This window comes from Aquarana catesbeiana, linkage group LG05, assembly GCF_042186555.1.
Source record: "Aquarana catesbeiana isolate 2022-GZ linkage group LG05, ASM4218655v1, whole genome shotgun sequence".
NCBI lineage: Eukaryota > Metazoa > Chordata > Amphibia > Anura > Ranidae > Aquarana > Aquarana catesbeiana.
In genome coordinates, this window is record NC_133328.1 from 462102232 (window position 1) to 462126464 (window position 24233).

Sequence of the window (24233 nt, forward strand, 5' to 3'; positions counted from 1 at the left end):
ACTCTCTGCATGGAGTTTGTATGCTCTCCCTGTGCTTGTGTGAGTTTTCTCCCATACTCCAAAGTTATGCTTGTAGGTTAATTTGTCTCCTTTCCAAATTGGTTCTAGCATGTAAGAAGGTAACCTTAGACTGTAAGGTCTTTGAAGGAAGGGAGTAATGTGAATGTATAGTATGTAAAGTGCTGCATAAATGGTCGCTGCCATACAAATACCATTAAATATGTTTAAAACCGAATGTATCTACTGTTCAAAGAACAAGCAGTTATATAAGTGGCATAGACAGTTTTACAAAACTCATCTAGGATTTGTAATCTTCATCAATTCTCAATCTTCATCAAACAAATCAGCTAATGTATGACTATCCGTACCAATGTACTAGTCATTAATGTTAACTAAGTAAAATGGTGCTTCTCTGGGTACTTTTTCTATGAAATTGACAGCGCAAAAAGCAATGGTTTTGTTTAAATGTTAAAGGTTTTTCTCATATTATGTCCAAGATTGGTACCTTTAAAATCTACCTGATGTTTTTTGTGTTACAATATTAGGGATGTGGTACCACACTCTCTGAACCCAACATGAACTTTGTTTGCTGATTAAAACCCAATATATCTGCTGTTGTTCAAAGCGCAAGCAATTATATGAGCAGCATAAACAGTTTAAAAAAAACTCATCTGGGATTTGTAATCTTCATCAATTCACAATCTTCATCAAAAAAATCAGCTTATGTATGAATATCCCTATTGATGTACTAGTCATTAATGTTAACTTGGTAAAATGGTGCTTCTCAGGGTACTTGTTCTATGAAATTGAAAGCACAAAATGCCATATAAGCAATGGTTTGGTTTATTTTTCAGACACAAGTTCTAAACTTCAAGAGGCTAAAGATCTAGCTTTGTCTGCAAACGCCACTGCAGCTGGAACCCTGGGCCATATTGTGAATTTCGGTCAGAAGCTGACAACTGCCACTTCTACATTGTCCAGGGTGAATGACACATTGCAGAGAACTAATGCACTTCTGGTTGACTCCTCAAAGGCTGGTATGGAGATTTTATGACTTTACATTAAAATCATAATCATAAATATTAGCTAAACTTCCTGCCTAGTATCATTTTGAATATTAGGCTTGGTCCATTTTCCTAAAAGGGAAGTAAACCTGAAGTATCATATGGTTTATATCAGAACTGGATCATCCATGAGGCAGCCTAGGCAGGAACGGGTGGATGTCATAGGGCCCAACTCCACCCTCATACTCCTGCAGTAAACCATGGGATAACACAATTGGTCAAAGGATTCACTTGTAGGTAGTTGATGTCTGATGGAGCGAGCCATGGCTATACAGACAACTGAAATTGAGTGACTTCTCTGTGTCTTTTATAATCCTTTTTTTAAATCTTGAGGATAGGAGGATGCCCAAAGCTGCTAGTTTACCTAGCACACTGTTCTTCCTTAATCTTTCTCTGGTTTAGATTAATGAGCAACAAACATAATTTACAGATAATTATTTAATGTATGATCTTATCAGGACTGAAGAGTACTGAGATTCTAAAGATGACAGTCTCTTGAACTGGCTATTTTCGAATGTCTGTAGGACAAAGTTTTATGCAGCCAGATGAGGAGAGTGGGGTTTAGAAGTTCTAAAACTTTTGCCTGATTGCTGTTGTGTTTTTCCCTGGTACTCCGACACTGGGAATATTTATAGCACACCTTTAGCGCCCTGCTCTACAGATCCAAAAATGAATAGTCGTCCAGTACGATTCCTTGTGTTTAGAGATTTGATGTTTAAAGTTGATATGATCACATTCAACCACTGCCTACTGTCATATGACCGTAGCCATTAGAGAGCAGTCGGACATGCAGACATCCCATGAAACTAATCGCACAAAAGTTTGTATCTGTCCTTTGTCTTATTCCCACAAACTCAAATCCTTTCCATCACTGTTGCTATCAGAACATGCACAGCTTTTCAAAGCCTAATATCATATCCTGTCATTTTAGCTGTATCAGCAGAGAGCAGAATTAAAGAGGTGGAGACACAAGCTAATATTCTATTGGATAGACTGAAACCAATGAAGTTGCTAGAGGAGAATCTAAGCAGAAATCTATCTGAAATAAAGGAGCTGATTAATCAAGCACGGAAGCAAGCGGCATCAGTAAGTGCAAAAGTTACACCAATGCATCCTGTATATTTTATACTTTAAAGTCAATGCACCCTAAACTGATATTTAATTTTTTGGTAGAAGCTGGAAAGTTAAACTGCCTGTCACTCTCTTAAATCTCTCGAGGACTCTATTAGTCTCTGTGCTTGGGGTTCTTAAATCTGCACACCTGCTGTTGCCTTTGTGAAGTGGTCTACTCTCTATGTGGCTTTTTTCCATATGTTATATTATAAAGAATGGAAAAGGAATTGCTGCAAAAACAAAGGTGAGCAGGAACACTCAAAACTACCAGGTGGCAGGAGATCCTACAGTTGGAGTATCTTAGACATGTTTTAAGCTAAGGACTGACTCTACCTCTCTGACTTCATTTATGACTAAAACATTACTTCTGAGTGGACATCCTATGCATTAAGGTGAAAAAACATCTGATGGTTTCAGGCCCCCCAGCCCAGGGCTGTGTTTTGGCCTAGGCCGACAAGGCCTAGGCCTAGGGCGGCACTTTGCGGGGGGCAGCAAAAAAAGCCGCCCCCCGTATGAGAGAAAGTCCCCTCACCCGATTCCCAGCTCCCGCGGCCTCCCCCCGCACACATGCAGCCCACGGCGGCTGCCTTGCTGTAGCGAGCGGCGCTGCTGTGTATGGGCGTGCTTGGCAGAGGGTGGAGGGGCGTGTGTATGGGCGTGCTTAGCAGAGCTCACGCCCCTCCACCCTCTGACAAGCACGCCCATACACAGCAGCGCCGCTCGCTACAGCAAGGCGGCCGCCGTGGGCTGCATGTGTGCGGGGGGCGGCCGCGGGAGCCGGGAATCAGAAAGACGGGTGGGGGGACTTCCTCTCATGCGGGGGGGCGGCATGTGACTCACGCCCCCATAAGCGGCCGATGACTGGCGGAGGTGGAGCCTTATGCTCCGCCTACCCTCCTCCACACTGCTTGACCCTTCTCCTCGGCACTGGGGCAGGGTCTGGCAGTGACGTCAGGAAGAGAGAGAGGCACAAGGGAACCCCAAAGAACAGCAGGTAAAGTTATTGAATAAATCAATTGATGGGCACAGTGACAGCGTTTGATGGGGCACAATGGCTGCGTTTTAAAGGCACAGTGGCTGCAATTGATGGGCACAGTGACTGCAATTGATGGGCACAGTGACAGCGTTTGGTGGGGCACAATGGCTGCATTTGATGGCACAGTGGCTGCAAATGATGGGCACAGTGGTTGCATTTGGTGGGCACAGTGGCTGCATTTGGTGGGCACAGTGGCTGTGTTTGGTGGGCACAGTGGCTGCGTTTGGTGGGCACAGTGGCTGCGTTTGATGGCACAGTGGCTGCAAATGATGGGCACAGTGGCTGCATTTGGTGGGCACAGTGGCTGCGTTTAGTGGGCACAGTGGCTGCATTTGATGGGGCACAGTGGCTGCGTTTGGTGGGCACAGTAGCTGCATTTGATGGGCACAGTGGCTGCAATTGATGGGCACAGTGGCTGCGTTTGGTGGGCACAGTGGCTGCATTTAATGGGGCACAGTGGCTGCGTTTGGTGGGCACAGTAGCTGCGTTTGATGGCACAGTGGCTGCAATTGATGGGCACAGTGGCTGCGTTTGGTGGGCACAGTGGCTGCATTTGGTGGGCACAGTGGCTGCATTTGGTGGGCACAGTGGCTGCGTTTGGGGGGCACAGTGGCTGCAATTGATGGGTACAGTGGCTGCAATTGATGGGCACAGTGTCTGCGTTTGGTGGGCACAGTGTCTGCGTTTGGTGGGCACAGTGTCTGCGTTTGGTGGGCACAGTGTCTGCGTTTGGTGGGCACAGTGTCTGCGTTTGGTGGGCACAGTGTCTGCGTTTGGTGGGCACAGTGGCTGTGTTTGGTGGGCACAGTGGTTGCGTTTGGTGGGAATAGTGGCTGCGTTTGATGGAACAGTGGCTGCATTTGATGGGGCACAGTGAGGCTGCAATTGATGTCTTTTTTTTTAATTTCTTAGTTTGTTTGCACCCCCCCAAAAATTTTGAGCACCAGCCGCCACTGGCATGTGCAAAGTGCTCCATGCATGCTAAAATCAATGAAAACCCTTTAAACAGTCCACATTTAGTTGCAGTCTCCAGGGAGTGGGGAAGGGTACCTGTCAAAAACAGGTACCTGTTCCCCCCTCCCCCCTGAAAGGTGCCAAATGAGCCTAAAAAGAGGAAGGGGTGTGGTTTACAGATGATAGGGTGGGTCTTAAACAGGAAGGGGTGTGGCCTCGGCAGCAAGGGGTGGGTCATATTTAAATTAGGGGGGTGCATGAGTTTAGTCAGGCCTAGGGCAGCACAAAACCTAAATACACCACTGCCCCAGCCCCCCGGTTTACTTACCTGAGCCCTCGAAAGTCCCATGTCGAGAACGCGCTGGCTTCTCGGCTCTTCTCGGCCCCACAAGGTTACCCCCTCGGGAGAGAGCTTCCCGAGGGGGTTATCTATTGCGGGGAGGAGCCGAGAGAGCCGCCGTGGGACCCCAGAACAGGAGGATCGGGGCCACTCTGTGCAAAACGAGCTGCACAGTGGAGGTAAGTATGACATATTTGTTATTTTTTAAAAATAAAAAATGAACCTTTACAACCCCTTTAATGTCAGTGACAAACTATATCATATACGGTATATCTTTGTCCATAGCTCTATTGCATTAAAACTTCTAGGCTTGCCTAAAGGAAAAATAACTAGCTATGGATTATCTAAAGCGTTTAAATCAAGTCAACAAGTATTTCTTAAATTGTTGGATTATCTCTGCGTGGCTGGTATTGATTGTTCTCTTTTAAACCCACTGGGAGCCCATAGACCGCCACGCATTCAAGCACAGACACATATCTCACTGCCTTTTGTTCTTAGTTAGAAGCCTGGTTTTCTTAAAAGCAAGTAGTGTGTCTCTAACCATTTTATTTTGTATTCTTACATTTTGGATACCGTGTGAGACATAACCGGTGTCAAATTTTATTTTCCCATCTGTGTAAAGGGATATTTCCCTTTTACTTCCTCTTCTGGTGAGAATATTGTTAATGTGGTAGAAAGCGAGGGAAAAACTCCAGTGAGGACTCAGAGAACAGTAAAAAAATGTTAACATGGAGATTCTTGTCTTCACCTGTTTTTATTGCCTTTGTGTCCTTGTTAGAGTTGTTTCCACTCCATCCTGTCCTGGAGTCAATATTATCACCATGTCAAGAAGATTGAACATATAACTCTTTCCTGTTCTACCTAAAACTAAAGAAGCAACGCATTTTATAGAGCTACAAATTAACAATTGTTATCTTTTTTTAGGTGTCTGTGGAAGTGTACATTTTAGTGAGTGGTTCTTAAGTCTTTTATTTGTTTTGCTTTTTTTTTTTAGATTAAAGTTGCTGTTTCAGCAGACAGAGATTGTGTGCGCTCTTACCATCCAGAAATTCGTTCAACAAACTTCAACACTCTGACATTAAATGTCAAGACTAGTGAGCCTGACAACCTTCTGTTTTATATGGGTAGTAATAATAAGGTGAGTTACACGTGCTAGGAATGTTTTGTATGCATCACTCCAATAAATACTGGGCAAATACATTTTTAGCAATTATCAGACATCTGCATTCAAAAAGAACTATAGTGCTCAAGTTGACTTCCAGAAAGTCTGTGGGACACATCCATCTGTTGCATCGGAAATTAGGTCTAAAAGTAGGCTAATTTGGCTTCAAGGCACCAAGTTTCACTCAGCTTGTAAATTATTTGATTTGTAATATAAATGCAACACTGGTGCAGGGTTAAACTAATATTTATTAAATAGCCAACCTCAGCCATTATTCACTTGTAATATGCACACGCAAACAAATATGCACAATTTCTTGCCTTGCAAGATATTTTTAAATAAGAGTTCTTGGTTGATTTGGGGGATTTATTATATTACTTCAGGCTTCTCTTTTAAATATCAGAAGCCATTATGTTACCATTAACACTGTTGTTTTTTGCTATGTGGCAGGCTGACTTTATGGCAGTGGAGATGAGGCAGGGTAAAGTTTCATTACTATGGGACTTAGGCAGTGGACCAACAAGACTTGAAGATCCGGATATACAAATAAACAACAACAAATGGCATAAAATACATGCAACAAGGTAAAATTCTTATTTATCCTATCACATTGCAAATGTCAAATTCCTTGCATTTTTCTAGCTTAGGGTGTATATATATATATATATATATATATATATATATATATATATATATATATATATATATATATGCACACACACACACACACACACACACATATATATATATATACAGTACCTTGAAAAACTATTCACACCCTTGTATTTTATTGGGATTTTATGTGATAGACCAACACAAAGTGGCACATGATTGTGAAGTGGAAGGAGTAGAAGGAAAATGATAAATGGTTTTTCACATTTTTTACAAATAAATATCTTAAAAGTGTGACGTGCATTTGTATTCAGCCCCCTTTACTCTAATACCCCTAACTAAAATCTAGTTGACCAATTGCCTTCAGAAGTCACCTAATTAGTAAATAGAGTCCACCTGTGTGTAATTTAATCTAAGTATAAATACAGCTGTTCTGTGAAGCCCTCAGAGGCATATTAGAGAACCTTAATGACCAAACAGCATCACGAAGGCCAAGGAACACACCAGACAGGTCAGGAATAAAGTTGGAAACAAGGGGTATGAATACTTTTTCAAGGCACTGTGTGTGTGTGTGCGTATATATATATATATATATATATATATATATATATATATATATATATATATATATAGCCAGTCAAACACTATAATATTGGGTAGTCACATGTCCAAATGTTATTATTGCACAGACACATTTTTTCCCCAGCAAAGAAAGACCTTGCTGTTTTGTTATAAAGATTCAAATCTTTTTGTAACCAATAAATTATCAGAAAAAGACCACCCGAGTCTATAGTTAAACCTGTTGACCTTCAGATTAGCTGCTGTTAGATTTTTCTCATTTGATTAAAGACTTGAGTTTGTATAGTTTATGAATAAGTTACCACAAAAAAAGATGATTTATAATCATATATGTCTTACAATAGGTTTGCTAGATCAGGAACACTGACCGTAGAAGAAGTCAACAATTCTCAGAAGACATCAACCAAATCGTCATCATCTCCAGGGATCTCTCCCATTCTTCATATAGACAATTCCACATTAATGTTTATTGGAGGCATTGGTAGTGGCTTACAGGTATTGTATGTTTGATTGCCTGGAAGAAAAAAATATTCTGTAGCAAACAGCTTAGCTATTAACGATGTAGTGAGCCAAAATAGATGATAAAAAAATAGATTATAAAAAGATATAGCCAAAGATCTAATTTGTGTTTCTAAAATATTATTGATATATTATTGATATATTCAGATTCACTCTGGACTTTATCAAAGTGTAGAACAATGACAAACCAAATTTTACATATTTCTAGTAACTCCAACATTTTTTTTCTTTGGATGACTTATAAAAGGAATAATAGAGAGACATAAATATATCAATGATGATCTCTAATAATCGTGAATTTATTATTTGGTTCTAGAAGTCACCGACACTGCAAACAACAGATTTTAAGGGATGTATGGGAGAAGCATTCTTGAATGGCAGATCTGTTGGTTTATGGAACTATAGTGAAAGACAGGGCAGATGTGCTGGATGCTATGGAAGGTACGTTTGTAGTCATGTCAACCAACTAGTCTTGTTCTACTGCATTAACTATAAGGGAATCAAAAGGGTATGTTTGCGCTTTATTGCATGTCAGGGTAAGTTATAATCAGATGGACTGTTGGTAGTGTTCATTGGAGCCTACGTAGTGTAGCTTTCAATATCCTGCAGAATTCAAAGTCAAAATGCTTAACACAAGGTAATGTCCTGCCATAAATGTAAGAACTCATTCTAAATGCTCTTGTATACTGAAAGATTATTATTGGGCATAATGCCCTCTACAGACAACCACATTTATGATATATTTTGCAGCATTTGAAACCAAGCTTATACATTAGAAGTGACAATATACAAGGGCTTCTATGTAGAATGAATCCGACTGTCCTAGGTTCCCCTAAACTTGGTGGGCTCTTTACTGCAACTGTCAACCAAGCTTCCTGGTACTGGTCCCAGCTTCTCTACATGCCTTAGTGTTAATTTGTAGGGCCAAAATGTGCACAAGAAAGTCAATAGTGAAGCACAGGAAACAAGAGTAGGAGCAGATAACAAACCTAGTAATTGCATTAAAGAGTGTCCTGTGTTCCCACACACAATCCAATGAGAGCGCCAAACAAATGTCCAAGAGTCTAAGATAATCGAAAGCAGTATTAAAGCCAAAATCAAAAATGTAATATATTACCAACCCTTAGATGTGGTGGCTGCATTAGATTTCTTTTTATAGGCTTCCCCCCCCCCTATGTTTTCACTTGGTGATATGGCCAGTAACACACTTCCTGTATTAGAGTGGCTTTACTCTGGATGAAGGAACACAGGGGTCACAGCAGACAGCAGCATTTTCAGTCTGGTGAGAGGGGAGTGTTAAATGTATTAGCATATTTAAATACACCAACACATTAAAGTCAAATTACAGCCAACGCTTTATAATCAGTTACTCAAACAGTTTGATTTTTTTCCTGTTGGGGATAAAGGTTTACATGTATTAATAAAAACTGATCACTGCAAGCGCCAATCTGTATTAATGGTTAGTCCCATCCCTGTAAACTGATACATCTGGAAGGGAGCTATTTCTTTTAAAAAAGCAACATTATTATTTGGTATCTGCTCACCTGAGTCCATTTAAGCACAGTCGGAATTCTTAAACTCTGATGAAGGGGGAATGTGTTTGGTCCCCAAAACGAGTTGGCTCTATTCTGCTATAAATCAATTTTATCATAAAATTGCTTTGGACTCCTTGTGGAGTGCTAATGAATGGGAGCTAGTGTGTCCAGTGACAATATCAGTGACTCTTAGAAAATCTGAATTCAGCGCCCTGTATATTCCTCTGTGTTTTGGGGGTCTAGGACAGAAACTTTACCATTTTATAGCCCCACTCTTCTCCAGAGTTTGTCATTCTTGCATGTGCTAGTGATGTCCCAGATTTTAAAGAGATTCATATTGCAACTGTCCACCAAGAATGAATATTCATTTTGTTGTGAAATCAGTTTGTGGTGCGTTTTTGGTGCGTTTTTTTTTTTTTTAGTCGTATTTCCTTAAAGTGGATGTAAACCCAATTTGTGAAATTTGAGCTGGGCACATATATCCGCAGTGTTTTCTTATCTCTTTCCAAAGCACTGTGTCCCGTAGCTGTCTCTTGCTCCGTAGCTCTGTTTTCAGCCTGATAACTTCTCACACGTTCTCCGAGATGGGAGATAGATGTGTGTGTTGGGGGAGGTTGCTATAAATAGATTAGCAGTCAGCTTGCTGTCTAAGAACAGAGCTGTGCATATTTCTTTCTTCCTTTGCCTATAAGGAGAGGGGGTGTGTGCCTTTCCTCCAATCAGCTGTCTTGGTTGTATGCCAATAATCCACTGCCAGTGCTAACCAGGAAGAGAAAAACTTTAACACGACATACACTTTCTAAAGCATATATACAGATGAAGACAGCAGATATACATGTAAAACTTATGTAAAGAGATTTGTTTCATCCCTGTGTATAATCTGAAGCTGTTCACTTCACTGGGTATATGTGAGGGTTTACATCCACTTTAACTTCACCACAAACGTGATAAAATCGCTGCAAAATCTTTGCCACGGATCAGTGTGAAAGTGCCCTTAAGCAAGAGCGTGTAAAATTTTGGCTGATATTCATTATTCTCTCTTTACAAAGTACAGATAAACTGGCACTGCAGTTCAATACTTGAAATGAAACATTTTGGGGGGGATTTACTAAAACTGGAGTTCCCAGAATCTGGTGCAGATGTGCATAGTAACCAATCAGCTTCTAACTTCAGCTTGTTCAATTAAGCTTTGACAATAAAACCTGGAAGCTGATTGCACAGCTGCACCAGTTTTAGTAAATCCCTCCCAAAATGTTTCATTTCAAGTATGTATGTACTTTGTAAAGAGAGAATAATGAAAATCAGCTAAAATTTTACACGCTCTTGGTAAGGGCACTTTCACACTGATCCGCTGCAAAAATGCATTTTTTGCCGCGATTTTACCACGTTTGTAGCGTGATTAAGGACAAGTGACTCAGAAAACGCACCAGAAGCATCGCAATGGAAGGGTGCGTATTTGGCGCATTTTGTTTTTTAGCTCCCCAAACATGCTCCAAAGATGCTGCAAGCAGGATTTGTTTCACTGCAAGGGAAGCGCACCGCCCAAGGGTGAACACATTCATTGATTTTAAAGGGAAGTATTTTTCTTAAGCTTTTCAGGCACTTTTTTTTAAATGCAAAAGAGTTTGCAAAACTCAGTGACAAAGGACCCTTATATTCTTATACTAAATCGCGAATTGTATGATTGTTGGTGCTCACGGGACTGTCAGACCATGAATGATTGAACCGGAATACTTTATATAGCTATACAAGGCCCAGCAAAAGCAGAAAACAAGGCTGGTTTGAGCATTTCTTGTGACACCAGGGCCATATAGAGGCGCAGTAAATATTTCTTCTGATACCTGGAATTTTTTATTTTTACACTTGTTGCAAATACTCTTTCTAAGTGACAGCATAAGGAAAGAATACGCTCTCCACGTGTGCCACTAACACCCATCATCTATGTTTGGAAGGACATTCCTACATCTGTACCTCAGCCCTTTTATCATGCAATTCTTTTTTGGCTTATTTACCAGAACCAAGGCAATTTAGAGTGTCCACAGGCCTTAGACTTGTGACAATAACATCAGTTTGAGGCATTTCTGAGATTATTCTGAATTCCTGGACAGGTGTATCACTGGTATAATGTAGTGGAGTATGCAGAGGAAAATGCCTAATATAATGGATATAAAAGAGGATGTCCCCCTCTTAACAGTAGATTTTGAAATATATAATACTTATTCTTGAAAGATGTGTCTTAACAATTCCATCTTCAGGAAAGAGTGAAGAGGCCAATAATACGGCTAACACATATCTAATATTGGTGAATGAAACATGTACTGTCAGTTTGAACCAGCAGATGGCAGTAAATTACTACACACAATATAATTTCTTGGTTATTTACTGATAAATGAAGACACAAAGTACAAAGCTCCATGTTGGGTATATTGTTTTATTTATGTAAAAATAATTGAACAAAGTAGTCTTTTAGGTCAATTATATACGTAAGCATTTTTATACCTCTAAATCAGAAGTGGGATTTGCCCAGCACTGGCTCAGCCATGGTATTTGTCCCTAATGTCCTATTCTTATTGCATTCATTTTTGCAGCCCCCAGGATGAAGACACATCTTTTTACTTTGATGGCAGTGGTTATTCTATAGTGGAGAAGACTATGCGATCCACAACAACACAGATAGTCATACATTTTCGGACATTCTCACCAAATGGTCTCCTGCTTTATCTTGCTTCTAATGGAACGGTAATGCAATGCTTTGATGAGCCTGTTTGGGGTTTTTTTTGTTTTTTTAGTAAGGTTTACACCAATGCTAATGTGAAATCTATGAGAGAACATGAAGTTTGCCATTGCTATCCTCCCTTCTGAAATTGCTGGAATCCTGGCTGTAATATCAGTCTCAAGGCTTCATGTTGAATTCACACCTGCCCTTTCTGGTGCATTGCAATAATGCACATTATGTCTCATGTTAACATGTGTTGCATTAAGGCAGCCTAATAAAGTGAATAGACTGCCAAGGCATCATACTGGACATAAGAATCAGACATGCACCATTTTATGCAGTGCACTAAAACACTTGGTAATACATTAACACACACAAGGGTGCCCTGCAATACATATGCATCAGAGGTGCGTTGGGTTAATGTGCTGGGTTTTCACCAACAACGAATCACAACATGACATATGAAGTGTGTGTTAATATGCATTGTGCCAACACTTGCAGTGTGAATGGACCCTCAATATTTTCTCCAATCTAACACAAGTGTGTAGATTAGTAGTCCTGGCTCCACTTACTACATGCCTGTTCCAAGTCAGAGAGTAAGATGGAATGGAAGCCCGAGACAGCAAGGCAACTAGCATTTTCACCACCAACAGAAAAATCTCCTGCGCTGTGTGGTGGGCCTAAGTAGAAATTTTGCTTCTGTTGGGATGCTACTGGGTGGATAATGCAAGCCCCGCTGCCTTTGCCAACTTGGGGGAGTCCAAAGTACTAGAACAAAGATAGAAAAGATAGAAGGTGCGTGGCCTACCGCATTATCCTTGGTAAAAAGTTTTATTGAACAACAGAAGTAAGTATTGTACTCACATTTAGTAACTGGAATAAAATCACATCGTGTCATTCCTCTTTAAAAGTCCATATACCACTACCCATATCCCATTGTGTTATCAGGTAGTATATTTGACTGACACATTTCGAGGATTTTTCCACTTCCTCAGAGCCTTATGGAACTAGCATTTTCAGAAGGTGGTCAGCACTTGTTTTTTAATACAGATTTCCTTTGATATATTAGTTATTACTAATAATTAGGCATTTTCATATCTTACTGTCACCCACCTAAAAGATTGAATAACTTTATCTTTGGAGCTTTGTTGGGAGTATACTATCACACTAATATACTTCCAACATATATAACATTCTCTAGAGATAAAGCAATTCAACCTTTCTATACAGGTGATGGTAAGACATGAAAAAGCTTCCAGTAGCTCACTTACCTCTAAGGATCCATTTAAGAGAATATTCACTTGCATTATTAGGGTGGTCTAAAATCAGACATTACAGTAATACCATACCGCAGACAGAATCCCACTGATGACTTTCTGCCTGGAATCCTGGTTATATGTAAGCAGCCACAGCCAACATGTTTTATAGCACACCACCATACCCTAAACACACAGGGATCTATTTAAAAAACATTTGTAGGACAAATGTCACTCATATTCATGCAGGTTGCATATATTTTGGTAGCAATTTCTGTAATAGATTAATTCCTATGATCGTCAGCTCCATCCTGTGGCCACAATGCAGTATAGTTTTCTAAATTATCTCAGTGAGAAAATATACTGGCATATAGGAATGAATCTATTACAGAAAATATGATCACATTTTTCTGCACACTGCATGAATGTGGTTGACATTTGTCCGAGGATTGTTTTAGGCAAGCCATAGATGATTCGATTTTCTATCCTTCCACCATGGGTGGGCAGAAAGAAAATTGCTTTATTTCCCCATCAGCACAGTCAGTGTTGATGGGGGAATCCCTCTTGCAAAAAAGTTGTGTTCTGCCAGCCGAACACAATGATTACTGCCAGTGGTTATAGCTGATTGTACCTAAGTCGATCGATATATCGGCTTTGGTACAATCAGGCTATACACATAGATGGATCGAATCTCAGCCGGTCCCTGCTGAACCGGCTGAGATTCGGTCATCTATAGCCAGCTTTATAAATAGACCCCCCTAGTGTTCATTATTAAGTGGGTATAAGAACAATAAAAAGTTGGCAACTGCTGTAGGCACTGGTGCCATTTACTACAGTTGTAGATGTGCTCAACATGAAATATTTTTAATGCTTTGGTTGAATCAGAAAAGTTTTACACTTTACATTCAGTCTTAGTTTTTGTATAAAGTGTCATTCATATTCCCTTTATTAGAGAGATTTCTTGTCTCTGGAAATAGTGGATGGAAAGTTGAGTCTGTCAGTGGAACTTGGTTCAGGACCTTTGATATTAACAACTGATGGACGTTATAATGATGGTAACTGGTATAAAGTTGTTTTCCAACGGAACAAAAAGCAAGGTAATATTTTTGATATATTGTGAACTTCATTATTCAGTATAGCATGCAATGCTGTGATCATGTAATACTCTACAAATTAGGCAATATGCAAATTAGATACAAATGCATACTGACATAAGAATATATTTTGTTATAATACATTCCATGCATTAAGGCAGATGTCTCCACACTATGGCCCAGGGGGCCATATTCAGCCCTTTTCTTCCCTTTATCTGGCCCTTGGGGCTCTATTCCATCCACTGACGCCAACAATGGAGCACAATTCCTCCCACTGACATCAACGATGGGGCACAATTCTTCCCACTAACGCCAACAATGGGGCACTATTCCTCCCACTAACACCAATGATGGGGTATTATTCCTTCCACTGACACCAACGATGGGACACTATTCCTTCCACTGACACCAGCTATGGGGAACTAATCCTCCCCATGACACCAATGATAGAGCACTATTTCACCCACTTATTTCCACTTCCACCAGGACATTTTCTACTCCCAGTGGCTACACTACAACTCAGGGTTGCCAACTGTCAGTAAATTCAATGACAGTTTGTGAACTTCCTGATTTTTACATCTGTCTGTGAATTTCCATTATGAAAATGCAGACTGCATGTCTGTAATGGACATTCACAGACAGATGTAAAAATCATGGCGTTTACAAACTGAATTTACTGGCAGTTGGCAACCTTGGTCTGACCCCCCTACAGTCTGAAGGACAGTAAACTGGCTCTTTGTTTAGAAAGTTTGGAGACCCCTGCTGTAAAGTAGAAAACCTTTCAGTAGCTTCCCCCCACCCCCAAAACCGAAATACTTACATGAGTCCTGTATCGATCCAGTATTTTGCTCGTCTCTCCCTCTCTCACACAGGCTTGGCTGGAAGCAGCAGGACCCACTGGATCCTGCTTTTGGCTCCTGCTGTTGTCAGTCAAATCCAGTAAGCAGAGCAGGGGGGCGGGGGCTGGGCTGAGCCACTCTGTGTGTGTCAGTGGATGCACACAGCCCGGATTGGCTGCAGGCTCTCACATGTGCCACCATAAGGAGTGGCTTTCTATGGTGGCATATGGAGAAAATGAGGAGCCATGAGTGCTGGAGGGGACCCCAGGTGAGGAGGTTTGGGGCTGCTCTGTGCAATGGCATTGCACAAAGTGGCCCCAAACTGCCTCCAGGTGTATAACATCTTTTTATTTTAGTAAAAAAATGTTTAACCTTACAACTGCTTTAAATTGGACAGCATTTGTGGAGTGTCATTTATGAAACCTATATCTTAATTACATCTATTGTAATATATACCTAAAATATAACATTTAATAATATTATATTTGTTGCAAAGGTATTCTAGCTGTTATGGACTCCTTCAACTCCAGTCAACGAGAGACCAAACAGGGTGAGGCACCTGGTACAGCATCAGACTTGAATAGGTCAGACAAAGATCCCATATACATTGGTGGTCTTCCCAGGTCCAGAGTGGTAAGGTAGGTTACACTGACTTCCTGTAATATCTTTCAACAAATATTAAAATCTTAGGGAACCAACATGTTGGGTTTGGAATTTGACTTGGATCAGGTAGAAATGAACAGCCCTTGTCGATGTTGTAGCACCCCCAACATCTTAGTTAAAGCAGATCTAGAATTTAAACATCAATATCTATATTTTATTGTGGCATTTCTACCCCTTTGCTGAAATACCATATAAAATAAAATAAAAAACCTTGTAAAGAAAAAAGTTAGATAAAATACTTACCCTTTCCCCCTGGCTTCCTCCAGCAGCACCTACGCAAAGGTGTTCCTATTCTCATTCCTAGATTGTAAGCTCTAACAAGCAGGGCCCTCTGATTCCTATTGTATCAAATTGTATTGTAGTTGTACTGTCTACCCTCATGTTGTAAAGCGCTGCGCAAACTGTTGTCACTGTATAAATCCTGTATAAAAATAATAAAATAATAAAAATTCCAGTGAGATCAGAGGGACTAGCCCAAATCTCACTTTAAAGACTATCTTGCACTGTTCTGTTCTCACAAAATTTGTAGTACATTCCCCTGGATCTATTTTGCAAAATGATGGTGTCACTCCCTCTACTACAGAAGCTGGGGGAGGGAGAATTTAATTTTCTTCCACCACAGATGTTTTTTTATGTCATATGTGAAGTTTAGGCAGAGGGGAGGGAGGCCACACTTAATTTCCCCTCACCTGCAAACAAAAAGTGTGGGGGATCAGGGTGAGTTGGTGAAGTGTTAGAGAAGTCTATTTAAATGTTTACTTTTGTTTTTAAATTTTAACACTGAAATTGGCAGAGGGCAGAAACCATTATTTGTAGTGCTGGAAGGGTTTACCATGCTCTGAGAGCTGTCAGTGAACAGCAATGCCTTTCTCAACAGTAAAATGGATCATGGCCTTTGAAGTGATTCTAAAAGTTGTTTCTATGTTTTTTAAATAACAAACATATTATGCTTACCTGCTCTGTGCAATAGTTTTGCACAGAGCAGCCCTGATCCTGCTCTTCTAGGGACCCCTGCAGGCGTTCCTGGCCCCTTCCCCCTGCCAAGTGCCTACCATAGTAAGCTGCTTGCTATAAGGGAACTCCTGCATGCTCGCTCCCAAGCTGCCTCTGTGTGTCCATAAGACAAACACAGAGCGTGGCTCGGCCCTGCCACCCTCTCCCTCCATATTGGCTACTTATTTATTTATTCATCTATTTTATCTCTTTATTTATTTTTGCAGCCTAGTCCTGCAGTATTGCATTTTGTAAAATAAATGTCTCTATTGGCTATTTTTTGTTCCAAAGAGTAATGCGTGAATGGTAATTTTAGTTATGAAAATACCAACAAATATAAATGTAAAATTTGGCTCCTCATTCTTTATTATCGTATTTTTTGTATGTCAAATTGTCAACAGTAACAACCACAGTTTTTCATACTTCATCTAGGAGACAACTAGTCAGCAGAACCTATGTTGGCTGTATAAGAAATCTGGAAATTTCACGATCAAACTTTGACTTGCTAAGAAATGCTTATGGTGTGAGAAAAGGCTGTAAATTAGAGGTGAGCAGAATACAATATTTATTATTAATAACAATATGAATAATGGATAAATAAGTATAGCATTTAAATGTTTAATATACCTCTTTTGGAAAACAAATATGGTTGAATTATTAATTGAAAATACTGCTATGTATTTTTTTTTGTCATAAATGGAACACCTTAATTAATTCAAACAAATTCAGTAGTTTGTTGCACAGATTTGACTTTTTTGACTATTTTGACTATTACCTACATTTGCAACTGAACCTCATTGTCAGCAACCTACCTGTGATGTGTTCATGTGGCCGAGGATTCAGTTATCTTTTGCATCTGTAGGGCACAGTCAGGGTTTTTTTTGGATGTCTCTCTTTGCAGAGCCCGTCTGAATTTCTTGTGTTCTGCGGTTTGTCTCATGCACTTGGTTATGTTCCTTCTGTTCTGTCGGCCTATTGCTTTTTCCCTCCTACAACCCTCTATTGCTTTTGCTGCATTACAAACTCCCTTTCTGTGCACTGGCATGACAACACATGCTCAACAAGGGGAGTTTTGTTGATTGGGGAACTTGTATTGAGTGATCCACAGTCCTAGGTCTCCAGGGACCATATACTGGTTGCTCATTGTAGCACTGACATTTCTGCAACTAAGTAGAGTTTTTGTGTAATCCTGTACTTGTTTCTGGTTGCTGGTCCTGTCCTGTAAGTCCTTTTCAACCCTGTTATTTCCTGCTTCCTCCTCCCTAAATTCCTGGCTATATTTCCTAACTTGTCTAATTACTAGTTTTTGTCTGCTCTAAGTGTGCCTAAACCCTGTCAAAATGATGTTAATGTTTGGCAAAGATCTTAGGCAAGTCTCCTTGACTACGTTACCATCCCTGCCTTTAGTGCATCTCTGCCCTGCTGATATGACCTCAGCTTCTATGACTACTCCATGTTCCCTAGCTCATACCTACTGGAAGGTAAGCTCCTTGTTAAAGGAGAAGTCCAGCCTGAGCTTGTTTGGCTGGGCTTCTCCTAAGGGTCACAGGACTGCAATTCGTTTTGCACTCCTGTGACCCGTTTTCAGCAGATAGTGGTCTGAAGTCCACTCTCTGCTGACATCACACAGATCAGTCCAGGCACCGAGTCATCCCGACTCTGGAAGTCTGTATCCGCCAGGTGCCTACACTGATGGCTGTCTCAGCCTCTCAGTGAGCCGCTGAGACGGCCGCTCCCCGCCCTTCCACAGCTCAGCGCTCCAGTGAGCGTGGAGGAGCAGGGGAGCTGCTGATTGACAGTCAGCAGCTTTCTTCTCGGGGAGCCGAGGGAACTGAGCCATCGGCGGTGTTCGATGGCTCGGCTCTCAGTGCAGAGACGGCAGGGGACAGATGCAGCATCGGACCATACTTCTCCTTTAAGACCAGATAATAGTTTGTGTAAGCTCCAAGCATCCTTAAAAAGGAGGCTGCAGCACTGGTCATTTGGTGCTAGACTCTCAATCATGAACTCAACTAATCCCAAATATGTGAACAGAGACGTGGATCCCTAACAATCACCATCATCTGTTTAGTTGATTATGATCACCTGGGTTACCATTGTTTCATAGGGTTAAAGTAGAACCATGAGCAAAACTTTTTTTTTTTTAATTTTGGATAGAGTAAGGGATGGTTATAACCCCTGTCAGATTTTTTTTTTCGACAAGTGTGTCCCATTGCAGAGATTTCCCTTCACTTCCTGTCCCATAGCCAAACAGGAAATGAGAGGAAATCTCTGCAAAATAAGGGAATTTCTTGGGGACCCCAAGGTCACTAGATCTAGTGTCCCCATTGGAAGATTTTCTTTCTATTACTTTTCTGGGGACAACCCAAAATTTGGGATTTTCTTTTACTTTCACTCTCAATGATAATGGTAAACAAGACAAATAGAGAGGGTGAATCTCCTTAATGGGGGGTAGAGACAGAAATAAAGACCTAACAGGTGTTCTAATCCCTGACCACTCTGTCCAAACCTAAAAATAAGGTTTTGCCTTTGGTTATATTTTAAGGTCTCTTAATGCAGTGGTGGGCCCCCTGATATTTTTACAGAAAGCCATCACACAGTTATTTAAAAAGTGCTTAAAAAGATTTCTTAGAAACTGTATTTTGGCTTTATTTTCCAGCTTAGACACTTTCTACATGTCTGTATGTTTTCCCTGTATCTGTATAGTTTACTCCCAGTTTTGTCCCATTAAATAGAAACATCCAGATGGCTTCTACCCCATATTTATCTTTGTGTGTGCCTTTATGACAGTGGAAGGGAATCTCGATTAAAAAATGCTAGGGACTGATATGAAGCTGTGTTTTATCAATTTTCAGAAATTCTGCTCTAGGTTAATTAATCATCAGAACAGTCTGTCTTTAGATTAAATCATCTACTTTTTAGTTGTTTTGCCTAATGGAGCCCAAAAGTAATATTGATGCAGAGAAAAGTTATATTGCTTTGGCAGCTGAGATATGAAATTCTTTGTGACCTTACTGATTCAGTTTCTTTCATTTACAAACCTATTAAAGATCTTACTCCCTTGGTAGATTCAGAGCAATTGCTAATTTCCCCCTATTTTTAAAATGAATGGGGCATGAAGGTAAAAGGAAATGTATTTTTGTCAGTGCCTGCATTTTTAAAAAAAAGAGAATTCTTGTGCTACACAAACCTCTTCTAGTCTGCTTCTTGGTACAAATTTACAGGTCAGCTCCATTCACTGGACCGAGGGAATGATGATTCTACACCCAATGTGGAGGCTGGAAGTGGAGGGGTGACATTGGAGGCTAAACCAGGAAGATAAATTGCTAAAATCTGAACTCCAGCCAACCATTAAATACACAGTTACAATGCATATAGTGGAGCTGTTTTACCTGCCAGAATATTTGCTTTTCAGTCCATCCAGTCCCAAAATTTACACATCTGGTTAGACAGCATAGCCAGCCTTGTGACCTGGCTTTTCTCTGCTGCAGCTTGTGATTGGTATAGGAAGGAACAGCCGGTTGAGATTATCCCTTCTTCCTATTAACAGTTTTTTTTCAGCCCTTATGCGAGTAGCAGGTGATTGCTCTTTCTTCTCCCAGTTTGATTCCACTATGCATAGCACTACAACAGGCTGAAATCAAAACACGTTCAAATATGTATTTTATATACAGTACACTAAAAATATTTGATTATTTTTCTAAAAATAAAAAAATAAAAAATAACTGCATACATTGATGTTCTGCCTGGAGTTAGGGACCACTGGTGTTCCCGTCTGACTATACTATGTTCATACTCAAGTGTGCATTTTGTGTTCTATAGTTATAACTACTAAGCCATCAAATAATTATTGTGTACAAAAATAACCGTTCGTATGCCAATCTATAGTCTTTATTTATCGCTGATTTGCAGTAAATTGTTGTCAAGTGTTGCCAATAGATAACAGTAGGAAAGTAAAAATACAGGGAATACCTATTTGCTCTCTAATACAATGATGGAAGATTATCAAAACAGGAGCAGTCAGAATCTGGAGCAGTTGTTCACGACAACCAATCAGCTTCTATCTTTCATTTTCAAAGCTTAACTGGACAAGCTGAAGATAGAAGCTGATTGGTTGCCATGTTCATCTGCTTTGGATTGTGTCTGCTCCAGCTTTGATTAACACCCCCCCCCCCATAAATGTAATTGCATATTACAGTACCAAGAATTCTTATACCATACCTGGCAAAGAAACAAAGTATTCTTGAAAGTATAGTAAACGATAGTACTGTATAGTAAAGAAACTGATGCCGTGTACACACGACCATTTTTTCCGTCGGAATAAACTCTGAAGGGTTTCCCAACAGAGTTCCATCAGAATTTTGCTGAAACTTGCGTACACACGAACACACCAATGTCCGACCGTCAATAACGTGGTGACGTACAACATGTACGACGGGACTAGAAAAAGGAAGTTCAATAGCCAGTAGCCAATAGATTCTGTCTCTTACTTGCTTCAGAGCATACATCGTTTTTGGTCCGTCGGAACAGCATATAGATGATCGGTTTTCCCGATAGGAATTGGTTCCGTCGGAAATATTTAGAACATGTTCTATTTCTAGGTCCATCAGAGTTTAAAAAAAAAAGTCAGATGAGGCATACACATGATCGGAATATACGATGAAAAGCTTCCGTCTGATTTTTTCTGTTAGACATTCCGCTCGTGTGTACGTGGCATGAGAAATACTGCGTTGGTCAACAAAATAGTATTGCCTATATATCCACTTTCTTAATCATATTTTAGGATTGGAATGTATAAATGACATGGTATATTACACTATATATTTAATTACACTATATACGTTTTTTGTCTCCCTTCGTCTAGCCTACACGCAGTATAACTGTTCTTAATGATGGCTATGTAGAAATGCAGCCTGTGTCCTTACTACCGGAGTCTGAGCTTATGGTGTCGTTTTCCACTCTCAACGACACTGGGATAATCCTGGCTGGGTTTGGCAAGGCAACGGAGAAACGTAGTCGCAGGCAGGCCCAGCTGGTGAGTAATGACTTTGTTATGTAGAGTAATTTAAATGGTGTTTAAATTATGCAGTCATCTAGTATAAGATGGGCATTTACTTTGTGCCTGGATGTGATTCAATGCATTATTAAATGTCAGTGTTAACCTGTAAGTGAATTTTCATTTTTTACTTTCTATTATTCAACAGTACAACACTCCCTGTGAATTAAAATAATTCAAATGTTTTAATTTGTCAATATATTTTAAATCAGTTCTTCCTTTTCCTTACCAGAAACTTACTATATACAGTATTGCAATAGCAAACCCGTGAGAATGTGACAGCTTCTAATAACGAGGATATACACCTGCTTGCATCTCTTAGAACAGCACTTTAGCTTTCAGTGTCTACAGTGCCTTGAAAAAGGATTCATACACCTTGAAATTTTCCACATTTTGGCATGTTACAACAAGAAACATAAATGTATTTTATTGGGAGTTTATGAGACCAACACAGAGTGGCAGCTAATTGTAAGGTGGAAGGAAAATGATAAATGGTTTTCAACATTTTATTTACAAATAAATATCTGAAAATTGTGGCGTGCATTTGTATTCATCGCCCTTTACTCTGATACCCCTAACTAAAATCTAGTGGAACCGACTGACTTCAGAAGTCACCTAATTAGTTAATAGAGTCCACCTGTGTGTAATTCAATCTCAATATAAATACAGCATATAAATACAGCTGTTCTGTGAAGCCCTCGAAGGTTTGTTAGAGAATCTTAGTGAACAAACAGCATCATGAAGGCCAAGGGACACATCAGACAGGTCAGGGATAACGTTGTGGAGAAGTTTAAAGCAGGGTTAGGTTATAAAAAAATATCCCAAGCTTTCAACTTCTCACGGAGCACCATTCAATCCATCATCCGTAAACGGAAAGAGTATGGCACAACTCCAAACCTACCAAGACATGGCCGTCCACCTAAACTGACAGGCAAGGAGAGCATTGATTAGAGAAGCAGCCAAGAGGCCCATGGTAACTCTGGAGGAGCTGCAGAGATCCACAGCTCAGGTGCGAGAATCTGTCCACAAGACAACTATTAGTCGTGCACTCCACAAATCTGGCCTTTATGGAAGAGTGGCAAGAAAAAAGCCATTGTTGAAAGAAAGCCATAAGAAGTCCCATTTGCAGTTTGCGAGAAGCCATGTGGGGGACACAGCAAACATGTGGAAGAAGGTGCTCTGATCAGATGTGACCAAAATTGAACTTTTTGGCCTAAAAGCAAAACGCTATGTGTGGCAGAAAACTAACACTGCAAATCACCCTGAACACACCATCCCCACTGTGAAACATGGTGGTGGCAACATCATGTTGTGGGGATGCTTTTCTTCAGCAAGTACAGGAAAGCTGGTCAGAGTTGATGGGAAGATGGAAGGAGCCAAATACAGGGCAATCTTAGAAGAAAACCTGTTATGCCGTGTACACACGACCGGACTTTTCGGCAGCAAAGGTCCGACGGAAAGAATCCGTCGGACAATTCGATCGGGTTTGGGCTTCATTGGACATTTTCTGTTGAAAAATCTGATTGACTTTAGAAATAGAACATGTTTCAAATCTTTCCGACGGACTGGAGTCCTATAGAAAAATCTGTTCGTCTGTATGCTAGTCCGACGGACCAAAAACGACACAAGGGCAGCTATTGGCTACTGGCTATGAACTTCCTTATTCTAGTCCGGTCGTACGTCATCACTAGGGATGAGCTGAACACCCCCCTGTTCGATTCGCACCAGAACTTGCGAACAGGCAAAAAATGTATTCGAACACACGAACACCGTTAAAGTCTATGGGACACGAACATGAATAATCAAAAGTGCTAGTTTTAAAGGCTTATATGCAAGTTATTGTCATAAAAAGTGTTTGGGGACCTGGGTTCTGTCCCAAGGGACATGGATCAATGCAAAGAAAAGTTTTAAAAACTGACGTTTTTTCGGGAGCAGTGATTTTAATAATGCCTAAAGTGAAACAATAAAAGTGTAATATTCCTTTAAATTTTGTACCTGGGGGTTGTCTAGAGTATGCCTGTAAAGGGGTGCATGTTTCCCGTGTTTAGAACAGTCTGACAGCAAAATGACATTTCAAAGGAAAAAAAGCCATTTAAAACTACTCACGGCTATTAATGAATTGCCGGTCCGACAATACACATAAAAGTTCATTGATAAAAACGGCATGGGAATTCCCCACAGGGGAACCCCGAACCAAAATTAAAAAAAAAAAATGCCGTGTTGGGTCCCCCTAAATTCCATACCAGGCCCTTCAGGTCTGATATGGATATTAAGGGGAACCCCGGCCAAAATTTTTTTTTAAAATGGCGTGGGGTCACCCTCAAAATCTATACCAGACCCTTTAGGTCTGGTATGGATTTTAAGGGGAACCCCACGCCAAAATAATGGCGTGGGGTCCCCCCAAAAATCCATACCAGACCCTTATCTGAGCACGCAACCTGGCAGGCCTCAGGAAAAGAGGGGGGATGAGAGAGCTCCCCCCCTCCTGAACCATACCAGGCCACATCCCCTCAACATTGGGAGGGTGCTTTGGGGTAGCCCCCCAAAGCACCTTGTCCCCATGTTGATGGGGACAAGGGCCTCATCCCCACAACCCTTGCGCGGTGGTTGTGGGGGTCTGCGGGCGGGGGGCTTATCGGAATCTGGAAGCCCCCTTTAACAAGGGGACCCCCAGATCCCGGCCCTCCCCCAGTGTGAAAAGG

The 24233-nt window shown here is 40.7% G+C and overlaps 1 protein-coding gene across 1 annotated transcript in view; it reads left to right on the forward strand.

Annotated features, from left to right (window-relative positions):
- Positions 1-24233, forward strand: part of LAMA1 (laminin subunit alpha 1) — a 235980-nt gene that overhangs the window by 178893 nt on the left and 32854 nt on the right. Inside the window, exons 43-53 of the mRNA XM_073631377.1 lie at positions 855-1037; positions 1996-2150; positions 5502-5645; positions 6120-6253; positions 7205-7355; positions 7696-7820; positions 11503-11653; positions 13839-13983; positions 15316-15457; positions 16908-17022; positions 21340-21510. Of these exons, the coding sequence (XP_073487478.1) occupies positions 855-1037; positions 1996-2150; positions 5502-5645; positions 6120-6253; positions 7205-7355; positions 7696-7820; positions 11503-11653; positions 13839-13983; positions 15316-15457; positions 16908-17022; positions 21340-21510 (1616 nt within the window). The remainder of the gene's footprint in view (positions 1-854; positions 1038-1995; positions 2151-5501; positions 5646-6119; positions 6254-7204; positions 7356-7695; positions 7821-11502; positions 11654-13838; positions 13984-15315; positions 15458-16907; positions 17023-21339; positions 21511-24233) is intronic.